This window comes from Ilyonectria robusta, assembly GCF_021365365.1.
Source record: "Ilyonectria robusta strain PMI_751 chromosome Unknown BGZ61scaffold_31, whole genome shotgun sequence".
NCBI lineage: Eukaryota > Fungi > Ascomycota > Sordariomycetes > Hypocreales > Nectriaceae > Ilyonectria > Ilyonectria robusta.
In genome coordinates this window covers 363,742-378,978 of record NW_025764465.1, presented here as the reverse complement: position 1 = coordinate 378,978, position 15,237 = coordinate 363,742, and the positions used below count along the sequence as shown (strand labels likewise).

General features: G+C 49.7%; 6 protein-coding genes across 6 annotated transcripts; 4 read left to right on the top strand and 2 right to left on the bottom strand.

Moving 5' to 3' along the window:
* Positions 1-650: 650 nt before the first annotated feature.
* BGZ61DRAFT_538975 (uncharacterized protein) lies at positions 651-1,085 on the bottom strand (the record flags this gene model as incomplete). The annotated part of the gene is made up of 1 exon (XM_046254716.1): positions 651-1,085. The coding sequence occupies one exon, from the start codon at positions 1,083-1,085 to the stop codon at positions 651-653; it is 435 nt and encodes a 144-aa protein (XP_046097163.1).
* A 1,745-nt stretch (positions 1,086-2,830) lies between these two features.
* On the top strand, positions 2,831-4,051 carry BGZ61DRAFT_561878 (uncharacterized protein; the record flags this gene model as incomplete). The annotated part of the gene is made up of 2 exons (XM_046255828.1): positions 2,831-3,922; positions 3,968-4,051. Coding segments are annotated over 2 exons (1,176 nt in total), but the record flags the coding sequence as incomplete, so codon positions are not given.
* A 1,849-nt stretch (positions 4,052-5,900) lies between these two features.
* On the bottom strand, positions 5,901-7,259 carry BGZ61DRAFT_367101 (butyryl-CoA dehydrogenase; the record flags this gene model as incomplete). The annotated part of the gene is made up of 1 exon (XM_046241749.1): positions 5,901-7,259. One exon carries the CDS (start codon positions 7,257-7,259, stop codon positions 5,901-5,903), a length of 1,359 nt encoding a protein of 452 aa, XP_046097161.1.
* A 539-nt stretch (positions 7,260-7,798) lies between these two features.
* On the top strand, positions 7,799-9,180 carry BGZ61DRAFT_499032 (kinase-like domain-containing protein; the record flags this gene model as incomplete). The annotated part of the gene is made up of 5 exons (XM_046251352.1): positions 7,799-7,968; positions 8,022-8,196; positions 8,246-8,322; positions 8,377-8,613; positions 8,700-9,180. The coding sequence occupies 5 exons, from the start codon at positions 7,799-7,801 to the stop codon at positions 9,178-9,180; spliced, it is 1,140 nt and encodes a 379-aa protein (XP_046097160.1).
* A 3,459-nt stretch (positions 9,181-12,639) lies between these two features.
* BGZ61DRAFT_484720 (uncharacterized protein) lies at positions 12,640-13,409 on the top strand (the record flags this gene model as incomplete). Its single annotated transcript, XM_046249645.1, has 3 exons — positions 12,640-12,699; positions 12,774-12,880; positions 12,935-13,409. 3 exons carry the CDS (start codon positions 12,640-12,642, stop codon positions 13,407-13,409), a joined length of 642 nt encoding a protein of 213 aa, XP_046097159.1.
* Positions 13,410-13,850: 441 nt separating this feature from the next.
* BGZ61DRAFT_499031 (uncharacterized protein) lies at positions 13,851-14,895 on the top strand (the record flags this gene model as incomplete). Its single annotated transcript, XM_046251351.1, has 4 exons — positions 13,851-13,887; positions 13,993-14,323; positions 14,418-14,612; positions 14,685-14,895. 4 exons carry the CDS (start codon positions 13,851-13,853, stop codon positions 14,893-14,895), a joined length of 774 nt encoding a protein of 257 aa, XP_046097158.1.
* Positions 14,896-15,237: the final 342 nt, after the last annotated feature.

Here is a 15,237-nt window from a genome sequence, read left to right as displayed (position 1 = left end):
AGGCCCCACGCTTTATGCGCTGATAGATTATAACGACATGTTAGATTGACCATGTTTTATCAATCCTCTGATAGATGTATATCATGACCTTGGTCAGAGGGGGCGTGAGATGGCATAAAAACCTTCTCGAGAAAGGGGGGGGGGAGGCATCCGAGATTTGGACAATCGCCCTATTGAACATTATCCCTTGGATTGGATGTGTAATACGCTATCCAGCACACTTTAAACAATAGTAACGAGCTAACAACTATCCAACCTCCTTCATTCCAATGCCGCTTTCCGCAACAATGCCCAACTATACCTCGCAACCCTGTATTCTGTGGTCCTCTACTCGTCGACAATAGTATCATTCCACCTACGATGAGGGTGCAGGCAATACCAGGTACCCACGACCATATTCTCGGAACACTTGGTCGCCACCGTACCCAGGGACGGGTTGACCTCAAGAAAGAGGCTCATGGACACCGCGCTCCTAGAAAGTATGGTATTGCAGCCCTTGGCGTCCTGGGCTTGGACATACTCCCCACAGCGGTCTGTAGTCCCCTCAGCCACAGTGCGGCCCTCGGGAGGCGGAACAACATCGTTCGAGTACAATCTCCAGATCCTCCTGGCCCACCGGCGTTGCCATTACCAGGAGTAGTATCGTTAGACTACGGCGGGGGAACGAACTCACCCCCAGGGCTGCTCACAGAGAGGACGCGGTCCCAGAACGGGATGGTGCTCCAGATATTCCAGCACCGCGAGTCGATGCCCGCGTCCCAGTCAACAATGTTCTTCCACGAGGTGCCGTAGATCACAGCCGCGTCGTCGCAGCTGTCGTCCTTGGGCTGTACTGTGTATGTCCACTCGCACTGGTCCGGGAGGCAGAGCTCGATGCCCGTTGCCGGCAACTGGCAGTTCGCCAGCTCCGGGTTGAGGTAGCACAGCGTGGCCCTGGACACCGAGTAGCTCTCTAGGATGCTGCCGCACGTATCCCTGTCCTGAACTGTGTACTTCATCTCTGCCTTGCCGCGGTCAGGAAGCGTGTAGTTGATATTGATGGTGTTGGGGAGGACCTCAACTGGGCTGTCGATATTGCAGTCCATTTCAGAATGTCAACTTCGTCCTCAACCTGCCAGGTTCAACCACCGGTTTAGGTGGGCGAATGCTTACTTTGATTGACATATGTGGGTATTTCCGCGTACAAGTCGTCGTAAGTCTAGTTGGAGGAACTTTGTATCATTCTCAGCCTAGCCCTGTAGCAATACGAGAAAAGCTCGTCCCCGGGCATGTCGCCTTTTTCCTCAACCTATTCGATGGAGTCAATGATGGCTATTGCAACGAGATTTTAGTGTTGTGAAAATAATATAAACTGGTGGGTGCTGATTAAGATATTGCAAAAGGAAAACCGGTTGGACTAAAAACCTTAGTCTGTCTGAGTCAACAGTTGACCTTTGAATAGACTGGGCGTATAGTCTGTATTGCTAATCCTGTTATAGTAATTTGTGTTTTTCTATTAAACTTTTTATTTTCTTCTTAGGTATATATATACTAGGATATTTCAATATATTTATAATTAATAAAGAAAATAAAAGTTAAAGAATATATTAAATGAAAATAAAATTAGAATGAAAAGATTAATAGAAGAAAATAATAGATAATATAAACTTAGAGAATATTAACCCGTAAACTGTTAACTCTTTATTTTACTTTAAGCTTATAGAGTATATATCAATATACCCTCGTACCTCTTGCTCTGTTATAAATAAGTCAGCCTCATCTAATTTTAGACCACTTGCCTTAGGCAACAACTTACCCCGCTCCATCACAACCTGTTTAGCTACTTACGGAACCAACAGGCAACTAACAGCACTCACCAGGTCCAACCTAAACATCTAACCTCAAACTAAGAACAAAAGCACAGAAGTCGACCTCGTTGCTACGTTCTTGTCACTATTCTTTGGTTTGATCTCCCCTTGGTATCTGCACAAAAAAATCGATATATCGATTCCAGCGCCATGGAGCCGCTGTCCGCTCTTGGCGTTGCAAGCGGGGTGATCACATTCGTCGACTTCGCGTGGAAGCTCATTGTCACAGCCAAGGAGGCTCACGATGACATCCACGGAGCGACGGTGGAAAACCTGGAACTGGAGCGAGTGCACGGGCGCATGAAAAGCATTCTCGAGTCCCTGGCGACATTGACTGTCCCTAAAACTGCCGTGCAAGGCGACGACCAGGCACATGTCGATGCAGAGAATCTTAGCCACCTGGTCGCCTCTTCCAAAAAGGATTGTGAGCAGATGTTGAAGATGTTGGCGACATTGAAAGTCAAGCAGGGTGGGAGGAGGCGGTGGAAGAGTGTGGCCATGGCGTTTAAGTCGATTGCCAACAAGCCGAAACTTGAGGCGATTCATGAGAGGTTGGACAACACCCGGGAAGCGATACAGTGCACCTTATCTATCATGGTCAGGTACTCATTCTTACGCTAGTATCACGACTGATTGGTTTCTAACTCTTCTTTCCTAGCAAGCAAGTGTTGGCATTAAGAGAGGCAGTCAATGGTCTTGTTGAGCAGAACGAGAGACTGAGGCTCGGATCAGATGAGCATATCGACCAACTGACACGGGGTCTTGATTCGCTCGAAATCACAGATACACGCACGTTAGGCGGGCTTTGTAGCCAAATACACCACTGCCACCGCAGGCTCCCGGAAATCCAGTCCGCAGAACGCGTCCTCTCACTGCAACAAGACTTCATTGCCAGCCTCCACTACGATGCTCGGCCAGTTCGGCACGAGGAAATCCACATTGCCTACCAGAACACCTTCAACTGGGCTTGTGAGTGGGGCCCGTTCAAGAGATGGCTTCTGGGGGGCGATGGCATCTTTTGGATCTCAGGAAAGCCCGGCTCCGGAAAGTCGACGCTGATGAAGTTCCTCGCCGACAACCCTGCTACGTCCGAGTACCTTACGCAGTGGGCTCACCCCGAGACCCTGATGACTGCGGCGCATTATTTCTGGATTTCGGGCTCCCAGTTACAGAAGTCGTATGTGGGTTTACTTCGGTCTCTTCTTTTTGAGATTCTGACTGCTGCTCGCGACGCCATCCCTTCCATATGCCCGGAGCGATGGAAAATGATGAAAGGCCATGCAGATAACCCGACTTCAAAGCCACCAGGGCCCTGGACGGTCTCTGAGCTATCGAGTGCAATGCATGCCATCGCCAAGCACGCCAGCCTCGGGACAAAGATCTGTCTCTTCGTGGATGGGCTGGACGAATACAACGGAGACCATGTTGATCTTTGCAACATTTTGAAGTCGCTTGCCGAGTCGCAAAATATCAAGATGTGCGTGTCAAGTCGGCCGTGGAACGTGTTCGACACTGCGTTTGGCGGAGATCAGACCAGGCTGCTCTCCGTTCATGAGCTCACCAGGAGTGACATTGCCACGTATGCGCGTGGTCAACTTCAGACACACCCCAAGTGGAATAACCCAGTTATGGATGAAATCAGGAAGGATTATTTGATTGAACAAGTATGCGAGCGAGCCGAAGGCGTGTTCCTGTGGGTTTACCTGGTGACGGGATCGTTGCGGGCAGGATTCACCAACGAAGATGAAATCGATGACCTTCAAAAGCGGATTGAGGCGTTACCTACTGATCTTGAGAAGCTCTTCCAGCACATCTTGGATCATCTGGACCCCGTATATCACCAAAAGTCGGCTGAGATTATTGAAGTAGCCATCAATGCTCGCGGAAAGCTCTCGCCACAGATATATGGCTATCATGAAATGGATCATGATGACGAAGAATACGTGTTGGCCCGGCGAATGGCTGGTGGCCACACGGGCGAGAACACGGACGAATTCAATGCTAGGTCAGTCCGGCGGATCAACGCCCTGACAAGCGGCCTTCTGGAGGTTCGTGGGGGACACACTTACATGACAGTAAACAATGACGGACTAGTCGAGGAGAGCAAGCTTGGGAGAGAGTTCGTCGACTTTCTTCATCGGACCGTCGGGGACTTTTTCGCCACGCTCGAGGGCCGTCGGTACCTAGCGCGAAAGGTTAGGCCCGAGTTCGATGTCTTCCTCGCTCTCACCAAAGCAGCTATCGCTTCGGTCCAGATGACGGGCGGATACCATTGGACCTTGAACAGTCAGGCTATCGATGGTGCCTACAGCTCGTCCCCTGTTGATACCATCAAGGCCGTTCTTCAATACGCGTCACAGGTCCAGCCTCAACACTGCAAGACTGTTCTCGTGCTGCTGGATGAATTTGAAGGGACGCTTGTAGAACATGCCACTGGTTGGGATTTACTAGGACAGGATATTGTCCAATTGTTCCGGAACCATGTTTTCCAGTTCAACTTGACAGAATATGCAGCGAAGTTGTTACAAAAGCCAACTACGGACATAGACGCGTCTCTGACTTCAGCTCTTCACGACCCGTTTCCTCCCGAGGACCTCGCGCGTGACCGACACGGCGCTGGCTGTTGGGCCGACGATCCTCTCCGTGGGGGTCCGTTCTATGATATGCTCGCCACTCTACTTGAAAGCGGCGTGGACCCTAATCTTGTCGACCTACAGACCCAGGACGACAACCTCTGCGAAGATGATTCCACGTGGGTTGAGTTCCTAAAACGGGCTCTCAAGGACATGGAGCTGCGAGAAGATTTCTCCGAATCCATGGATTTCTCTCAGAATCTATTCTACCGCGCTCTAAACGACGGCATATTCAAGCTTCTCCTCAGTGCCGGCGCCGACCCTAATGCAAGGCTCACCCACCGCGGCGCCTGCCAGACTGCATTTTCAGCCTACCTCAGCCTCGCCTTCTCCCCACAATGTCTTGTCAACGGTTTCCGCCGCCACCATGCCGGCCTTGAGGCACTAGATCAAACACAGTATCTGGACACTCTAGAGAGCTTCCTGGACGCCGGGGCGGACTTCAGCATCTGCTTCTCCTATCGAGGGATACCGCCTAGCCGAGAGCATAATCCCTTGAGAGAATTTGGGCTGGAGAACATACCGATCTGGGAGCTGGATTTTCCGGATCTAGAAGCGCCCGAGAGCGTGGGTTGGGTGTTATGCAAGAATCTGAGATGGCAGCATCATAGTTACTCCGGAAGGGTGGTGATGCCCAATGGGACTCTTCTCTTTGGGGTGGCGAAGACCATCTTGGCAAGACGAGCGATGGATGATGCTGTTGTATCACAGCTGAGCGAGGCTGTTACATTTACGTTCCCGCCGCATATGGCTCGCCCGCTGTTGAAGACACTCCAGAGCGCCCAGAACTCGGGAGAGTCCCATAATCGTCGAGACAGGGAAGAGGAGGGCGCTAATGCTGAGAGAGGGCGGAAGCGGATATGCCACGACTCTAATGACGGGCCGAATCGCAAACATAGCAGGCGGTTGTAAATTTCCTGTCCCCACTGCCAGTTTGGCAGCAATCGTCTTGGTTTTCTTATCGACTTGCGGGATTTAGACTCTTTAATGTTTAATTTATGTTGGTTGTAACAAGGCGGAACTGCTTTGTGACAGGCCGAGTCCTTCGCTACCAAAGCCAGCCTGTCTGGCATCCGGAATCTACTAATTATAGTGCGCAAAAAGCCTTTATACGAGCAAATAGTGGAATTAAAGGTGTTAAGTGCAAGGTATAATTGCAGACCTCTGTCTGTTCTTGCTCATAAAGAAATGAATACAACTGTGTAGAGGTACTAGTAACTTATAAAATAAAGTAGTCAATTATACAATATAGATTTAGGAGAACCTTATAATAACTGCCGTCTAGTTTTAGGTCAAGACTAGATACAAGATATGCCACAAAGAAGACAAGAAACTAAAGGGCACCTACCCTGAACCAGGTCATCTTTTAAACTTCAATGTGTCGCCTACTGGGATTGCGTTGATATTGTAAACTACACTTCTACAACTTGGCTTCTCCCTTATCACCTTCCACACCCGTGGTCTTGTACCCAAACAAATAAGCGGCGACTTTCCGAATCTGCACTTCCTCGCTCCCTTCGGTGATCCGATAGCGGCGGAAATGTCTCCAAATATGCTCAAAAGGAAGATGTCTAGAGTAACCGTCGCCACCATGGACCTGAATGGCGCGATCGGCTGCTTCTCCAACGAGCCGGTTCGCGTAGAAGTTACACATGCTGATCTTGTGGCCCAGCTGTCTCTCAATCGATACCCAGGGCGATGCACTCCCAATTTCCTTTACCTGGGCGGTAAGCTGGTCCATTTCCACCGCCGTACGGAGGATCAGGAGTCTTAGCATCTCTACCTGAGTAGAGAGTTCCACAAGCGGCCACTGGATTGCCTGGTTGGAGGATAAGGGCTTTCCAAACACCTTGCGCTTGTTGGCATGCTCGACACTGCGATCAATGCAGTATCGGGCAGCACCACAACTTGACGCAGCTTGGCGGATTCTGTTTTCGTGTGTAAATGTTTGAGCGATCGCGAGGCCATTGTCCAGTGGACCAAGAATAGCAGATGCCGGAACGCAGACGTTTTGAAGCATAATGGTTGCATGGTCGGTAGGCATGTTGAGCGTCCATTCATATGAAGTGATAGTCAAACCGAGCGTGTCTCCGGGCACAAGGAAAGCCGTGATACCCTTGGCATCACCAGCTTTTCCAGAAGTCCGAGCAAAGATGACGCAGCAGCTGGCATGGTGCATGCCCGTCTGCCACTTCTTGTTGCCGTTGATTTCGTATCCAGCCTCACCCGACACAAGGGTAATCGGCCTAGCAGTTGTCTCCATGTGCGTGGCATCAGAGCCATGGTCAATCTCGGTCAAGCCAAAGGTAGCTTTCATCTCGCCGCTGATACTCGCAGGAATAAGCTGCTTCTGCTGCTCCGGAGTACCATAGTGATGCAGCATAATGACAAACGGGTTGTTACCCACAACGCTGTGCTCGCTCTGCAGATCGTTGGCGAGGCTCACGCCGCCTCCGTAGACAGGATGGGAGGCCAGGTGATAACGAATGGCGCACATGTACAGATTCAATGATGTATGGCCTGATCCTCCGTATTCCTTGGGGCATGGGAAGCGGTAAAAGCCTGCTTCGTCCGCGAGCCGCTTAGTTTGGTGTAGGAGCGCTTCCCAATCCTCTTCCGGCAAGCCTTGGTTGTTCCATTGCGTCCGTGAAGCTTCACGGCGATGGTCAAAGAAACGCTCGTTGTCGTCTTTGCGTTGGAGGGGAAGTATTTTCTCGTTGATGAAGGCATCGAGACGCGACAGATAGTCCTGCACCTCAGAAGGGAGCTCAAAATTCATGGCGGGCGTTGCAAGTGGTCTGACCGAGGATATTTCTTGAACTACGAACTAACAGCTTTGTGCAGTAGGAAAACGATCATGTATGCCTGTTGTTCAAATTAAAATATGCTGTCTTTGGATGCTTTCCCCCTCCCGATCATGCCGATTGGGGAAATAAAGGCCCTCGGCTAATGCATCCCGAGATACCTTGTCACCCTCGGCAACGCTTCGCTGCGATTCACCATTTCGGCCTTCAACACAAGAAGAAGCAAGTATCTTCTATTAGTCCTTTTTGCGTGCGCGAGGAACTTGATTTCTCTGTGACCGTGCTTATTGGCCATCAATGTGTCCATGACGTGCACCATGATTGCTTGACCTGTCAACATCCATGCTTGGCCAAGCCGCGAGTTTTCCGTCCCTCGATATCTATTTCCGGTCGCGAATTACAGAGATACAGCCAAAAGCCAAAGCCCGTGTCGAATAAAAATCCTTGCTGTTGATCCATCCAAGGAGGCGAGGCAGCATCGTGGGAGACCTCGACTGAATTTACCACCTCAAGGATGACCCCTGACACTTCCCTTGCGGCCGGCTCGCGGCATGACCTTGATGATGACGCTCTAGGTGATTATCTTGCTCATTCAGGAGACATTGCCCTTCTACAGTTGCCAGTCGTCACTACAAAGATCGGCTATGGGCAGAGCAATCCAACCTACTTTGTTGATGATGCAGCGTGAGTGCAAAGTCGTTATCCCAGTGGACTAAACGTTGACCTTATGACTACAGCGGCGCTAGATTTATTCTCAGAAAAAAGCCGCCAGGAAAGTCCATCAGTCCAGTGGCGCATCAAGTGGACCGTGAATACAGAGTTCTCAAGGCACTTGGATCTGTTGAAGGCTTCCCTGTGCCTCGAGTCTATACGTTTTGCAACGACCTCTCGGTCATTGGAACTCCCTTTTATGTAGGTCGATGATCGGGGTGATCTTGCTGATGCTGACTTGTCAACCTAGGTCATGGAGTTCGTTCAAGGCAGAATCATTACAGACACTGACTTAGAAGAGCTTTCACCATCTGATAGACGAAAGGCGTGAGTTGGACATTCTGTCAGCCATATGGATCTACGAATAACATTGTAGTATAGTTGGTTCTCCGCCATCGAAACTCTGGCATGGCTTCATTCACTCGACCCCGACGCAATTGGACTTGGGGATTATGGCAAAAAGACGGGCTTCTATGCTCGGCACTGCAATACGTGGAGCAGAGTCGAAGCTCAACAAGGCGCAGTCAAAGACATCAAGACCGGCCAACTTCTGGGGAGAGCTCACGAAAAATATGACGAAATCATGGACTACGTCAGAAACAATTTGCCAGGTGAACGGTACGCTATCGTGCACGGAGACTTCAAGTTTGATAATTTGGTATGTCAGGTTTAGTTATTTTATCAATGATGTATGCTGATTGAAGGACTCTCCATGATAAGATACTTCATCCTACCGAGCCACGAGTTATCGCAATCCTCGACTGGGAATTGTCAACCATAGGCCATCCGTTGATGGATCTTGTCTTTCACGTCAGCCCCTTCTTTGACGATTACATGAAAGTTGGAAAGATATCATCAACACCAGCAGAGTCACCATACAAGCCAAAGAATAGGAAGTTGAGTGGCATGCCTGAGCCGCAGGAGCTGCTCGATCGCTATGCCGAAATAGTTGGATTCGACGTTCGCAAGGATGGGCGAGGGAAGGATTGGGAAATGGCAACCATTTTCCAATACATTAGAGGAGCTACAATCAGCCACGGGATTCAAGCGCGGACAATCAGCGGTAGAGCTAGCAGTGAATTTGGTCATATTTACTTTGGAAAGACCAAGCAATCCCTAGACGCGGCTTGGAAGCGGGTGGAGAGGCTCAAGGAACAAGAGGCTGAACCACGTGGCAAGCTGTGACGTGGGTATTGCGAGTGATGAATGGTATTCACTGTGATCCGTTTTACCTTCACAATAGTTTGAGATTGGAGGAGAAACAATTACATTCTATCAGCCCCGGTGCCGTTGAATATGGAAGACCCTTTGAATAGATACGCCTGGTTGCTCTGCTGGAGCCTTAATGCGCTAAATCTTTCGCGAAACTTTCTGTCCAAGAGTAAGCGACCGACAAATGATGGTAGCACGGCATTAAAGCGGATCACGGGAGTAAATTCTAGTATACGAACTCGTTGACTCGGGGATGTAAAAGGGAATTCGTCATATCGATCTTCCAAGCTAGAATATCCTGTTAAAAGTTTTGACGTCCGACCCTCTTTTTCAACACGTCATAAAACCAAGCCCAATACGAGGTATCCGGAGATCATTCTACACTGAAGTCCCGGTGAGACTTTACCGTAACTAAAAAATATTCATAATACACATGGCTGCGCTGCTACTGACAAGCTCGTGAATTGTACAGATTCAGTAACGCAACCTTTCGCCCTCGGACAACTACATCAGTCGATTCCATCTCGCAGCCTCTGGCTAGTAGCAGCGACAACGAACGCGACCAAAAAACCACTTCCGACGACCGCCATGCAGTGGGCAGTCAGGATTAGGAGGTCTCTGCACCTGGCCGGGCACCCCATATGGCACATAATATGAAGGAGGAGGCGTTGCCTGGAACCCTGCAGGAGCCATTGGAGTGACGCTCATGGTTCTCATGCGCTGATCAAGCGAGTGAATGTCTGGAACAGCTCTCTCGATACTGGGCGTCGGTTGTGATACAGATCTGAAATCAGACCTGGTGGAATATTGACTGGGTTTGTTAGTCATGGCATTGCGCAATGGAACAAGAGAATATTACACACCCAACAGCTGCTTGGAAGTCATAGGCTGGAGAGGGACTATAAGTCCGAGCCGTCGCGGGCGGCGGAGTGTATGCAAGCTCAACAGGATCGCTCTTGTCCAGTTCCCTTTTAAATCCACAGTCCCTAGACGCACATGCGTACCATTCGTCCGACTGAGGGCCACTCGCGCGATCTACGCGACTGACTTGACCGCACCAGCACTGTGGGTTTCCCGGCATTATACCAAGAGCGTCGTCCCAAGTTATGAAACTGTGTTTGTGGGAGCGGTCACAGAAGTAAAATGGACGGTTGGCATTTCCATTGCGGTTGGCAGGATTGGTGATACGTCGAGTTGAAGCTTGATGGCAAGTCGGACAGATGGGAGCTCGGGGAAGCGGGAATCTTTGGCTCATCTTTTCGATGATAGGAAGACTGGGATTCTTAGTTGGGCTTAGGTTTCAACGTCAACGCTTTGAGAAGTCACGAAAGAAGCGGGATCGAGGGGGGAAGACAGGAGGCAACCTTGATTTAATAACCGGCTCAGGGAGTGCCGGGAAATACACTTTGACAAACCTCAGCTCAATGTGCCTTGGCTCAATGGCTCCTGGAGTACATGCGGCAGCTAGTCAACCTAACGAGTTAGGGCGGCTACGATATATTGAGTCGTGCAGATGCGTGCTTGCTGGCTCGGAGTAGCCCTTGCTGTGGCGTCAGTTGTCACGCTCTATTGGCGGAGTGCACCCTGCCCCTGTAGAATGTCGAAATGCCATCGTTGAATACCCCATGTGGGAGGAGTGGAGTTATGCAAGGTTGTCACAATTTGCTGCACCAGACCTGATCGTATGACAGTTGATGATAAGGTCCAACAGGCCGCAGCCCATGTTGACATGGGTTTCATTGGCCAATTCGAGCATCTAAAATGCCGCCAAATCCGAGCTGAACACCCCCTAGGTCTTTTTCTGCTGCGCCACCGCGTGTTGAATGGTATCAAGACAAGGAATGTTCAGGGCGATCCATGGGCCTCTGGGAGAGTCTGGCGAGGTTGAACTTGCTGTCAGGTGTCACTGATAGGGGGTATCCGTACTGCGCGGGCAGATTTCAAGGGGACGATAGGCGAGGGATCGGCACGGATTGTTGCAAGGCGGTGACTAGTTGAGTAACCTCGCGTGGCATCCTGATCAAGTTAACAATTGATTAGCCAGTGAAAGTCGCTCTTAAGCGAGAAGTTGAGCGAGGCTGTCTAAGCGCCGAGACCACCACCACGAAAGATAGAGGCCTTGGCCGTCTCTCAGCCGGCCTGCAGTTTAGTTTCAGCCAAGACAGTGGCTGTGGAGTACCTGCAGCTGCAGCGAATCGTTACTCTAAAAAAAAGCTCCTCTTATCCAGCTACTCCGTGAAGGGCTGTGGGTCGTGGGGTCGAGATGTGATCGCAGTCCTAATCAGTCATCGATTCATTAAGGTGCGAGCTTGCCCTAGACCATCATCGCCCTGACCAGGAAGGAGCAGCTCACTTCAAATAAAAGTCAATTCTAAATCTTCAACACAGTGAACCAAGCGACATGGGCTACTGTCATCAAAGTGAACATGCGGTGGAGTGGCGGATGATTGCGTGCGGCATGGTGGGATAATTATCGGTCTCAGCCACAAGTCTCGATGCGGTGGGGATCATTCTGATGGTTGATCAGTACGTAAGAGCTCAAGCTTCTAGGACACATCGAAGTTGGTTCAAAAGGGGAGAAATAGACGAAATGGAAAGACTTGAGTATGGGCTCCGTTGTAAGCTAAACTCACTCTGACCATGTCCCCAGTCTTCGGATGTGACGGATGGATTTACTAGGCTAAGACATACTCAGAATCTACCGAGAGGATTGAAGCAGTTTCTCGAGTCTCCATCGTAGCTGGTTATAGACAATCTCCCTCCGATACGTGAACCTAGGATTCAAGATCTATTTCACACAAATCTTGCTCCAATATTATTCTTGATGTATTATTTGCAGCTGGATTACTGTATACGCAGAAGCAACTCTACGAATACTACACAAGCGATTGTTGCACTAAATCATTCACTGAATATGGGTGTTATATCCTGCCGATCGACAATGCGATTGCGTTCGATATGTAATTGCGTTGATTCGCATAGCAACATGGCACTATTCGCTACAGTTCCATACGAATAAGTGATTGATCGTTGTAAATCTCTTTGCGAAGAACTTCAAGGCACTTTCAGTCGCCCACCTAAAGCGCAAGCATCATTGCACGGTTGTTGTCCCCGAGGTTGTCTCCGAGGCTCAGATCAACCCACACATCTCATATACCCGAGGTTACGTTGTTTTCTTGCAGAAATCGGATCTATGAATCGCCCCTTCTACATGGTATTTCCGCGCCTAGTCTCTTGCCCGGGTTATTCTGACCGTATCCTCGGGTCCTGTGGCCTACCCGCAAATCCCATGTCAGCGGATAACGTGAACTAGATGATATGAAAAGGTTGATTCCCAGATTTGCAGCCAGCGGATATACGTTGATCAACTTTTAATTGCGATAGCACGTGAACTCCCCAATTAGACACGACCAACAGCATCTTTCTACTAAAATGGCTCGTAAAGCGTATATTGCCTGCCTTACTCCAAAGACCCCGGAGCTGCGAGACACGGTTTGTGCAACACTCCGAGGATATCTGTGAGCCTTGATTTTGATAAATAGTAGTACCTGAAACATCTGCGACAGGCAGCAGATGTTGCGTACAATGACGAAGCCAAAACGCCCCGATACTCAATCGCGCTACCGTTAGACACCAATACCACTGATCAACTCAGCATCTACGTCATTGAAGAGTGAGCACCAAGAGAACAAACAATATACTTCCAGCTGGCTGACCAAAATTTAAGATACACTGATGATTCTGGGTTCGTCGCCCACGTGAAACAAGAAGCGTTTGTCGAAATTACGCGGCTAATGCGTGATGGAACTTTGGCGAAGGAGCCGCTGACACTTAGCCTTGAGGTTGACGAGGACTTCGGGTTTATTCGGCCTGAATTGGCTAGTGTCTCTGATCCATTCGTCGCTGTGACCGAGCTCTACTATAAGCCCGGCAAGGGTTCTGAAGCCTTGCGTCACCTGAGGGCGGCAGGTGTAAGCAAAGAAGAGTCCGGGACTCTCGGCGTATCTCTCTACGCTGACCCGAAGGATGCAGATACGCTGAGGCTCGTGGGGGTCTATGAGAGCCAGGATTACTGGGCAAACATCCACTCTAAGAGCCCGCAAGCTTTAGAATTTCAGTCCGCCACTCAAGACATGCTTACCAATGTCAAGGCGCATGTGCTGAGTCCTATCAGTGGCTATTTGTACAAGGCAGAGACATAGAATCCAGGATGTCGTTTCAACAAGAGTGATGAATACATTTTAGGATTCTTTCTACGGAGGCAAATTCTCTTGATCTTTGGTGTATGTGTGACATTACCCCATCCCATAAATATGTAGAGGTTGTATGCTTCATTTTCAGTCGTTTGTGTAGGTTTTAATACATAAATCAACAAGATCCGAGGAACGTGTCGCTATGCATCACCCTCGGGCGGGTATTGTCAGCGCCCGATAGCTCTGGGAAGTCCAAGATCCGTCCCGAGGTCCGAACAAGTGCGAGTACGACGGCTTGATCTTGGCCTCGATAATGTGAGTCTGGCATATATAGTCATGTCCATGTTAGAAGCTTAGAAAGCACACCCTGGATAGCCACCAACTCATCATTGGTCTTTTCTCCCATCTCCCCCGCCTCGAACCAGAATCTAGCGTATTCAAACATTTAAAATGGCGTCACTATCAGGCAAGGTCATCGCCCTCTCTGGTATGTTTGTTTTGTTTTACCAACTTCCGTTCACTTTGCATCTTCAGATCCTTGTTCCACTTACCCATATCCGGTTGTATTTCAAGTAACTCACACATCAAGTAGGAGCGGCATCCGGAATTGGACTTGCTACAGCCAAGATCCTATATGAACGCGGTGCATCGCTGGCCCTCTGCGACATCCGAAAAGATGCTCTTGAAAAGGTTGCAGCCGAAATTTCGCAAAAGGGCGTCGCGAAGGACCAGAAGATGACAATGATGAAAGTCGACGTGTCGAACACTGATGACGTTAACAACTGGATCGACCAGGCTGTCAAAGACTTCAGCCGGCTAGACGGAGCTGCCAATATTGCGGGCACAATCATCCCCGGAGGGCTTATTGGGGACACGCCAGACGAGGAGTGGGAACGTGTGATGAGGATCAACTCAACTGGAATGTAAGTCAAAGCAACCGACTTATCGCCAAGTCGAGCTCATTCTCCTTATTCGCTATTCGTCACTCTATAGACTGCTAACAGACTTACTGCCTAGGTTCAAAGCTCTCCGGGCTCAGTTACCTAAGCTATCCAGTGGCGGTTCTGTGGTGAACATTTCCTCCATGGCAGGCATCGCAGCCACTCCCAACATGGCTGCTTATGGCGCTAGCAAACACGCAGTCATAGGTCTTACGCGTACCGCGGCTGTAGAATATGGACCCAAAGGGATTCGCGTAAATACTGTCGCACCGTGAGTCGGACTCTGCCCAAATCCAGTCCTATCCTACCAAAAACATTGGAACAGGTCTAACACGTCAAACAGAGGTGTCATCAGCACACCACTTGCAAATGGCTTCCTTGAGGGCACGGGTATTGCGCTTAGTGCGAATCGGTCATGCCTCAAGCGAGTGGCAGAGCCAGAGGAGGTTGGAAGGGTCGTGGCATTTCTGCTATCGGACGACTCATCATACATGTCCGGCGTGGTTGTCAACGTCGATGCGGGGTTTACAGTGGGAGTCACGGTGGACAATTGATTTGAGTGAACTACGTTGATTTCAAGATGGCGTATCCCAACTCCGGAAGTCGGGTCGTTTTGTGCCGGAGACGTACCCGAGGTTATAAGCGCTGGTGATCATTCTGTCTGTTTAGTAGCCGAGCGAGCTAGCAGCCGAGATGACGCCCACGAGATGATGCCCACAAGTTGATAAATTGGCCCCAAATTCCGTAACTCATTAATGCCGCTCGTGCCTTCATTCTATACGTAAAACGTGGTTACTGTCTGATGATAGTTCTATTTTCAACTTGTGTTGATTTGAGCTGGAGGTGTGGATCTAATTATCGAAACCGGGCTGACGGGTGCAAAATATTGCCCATTT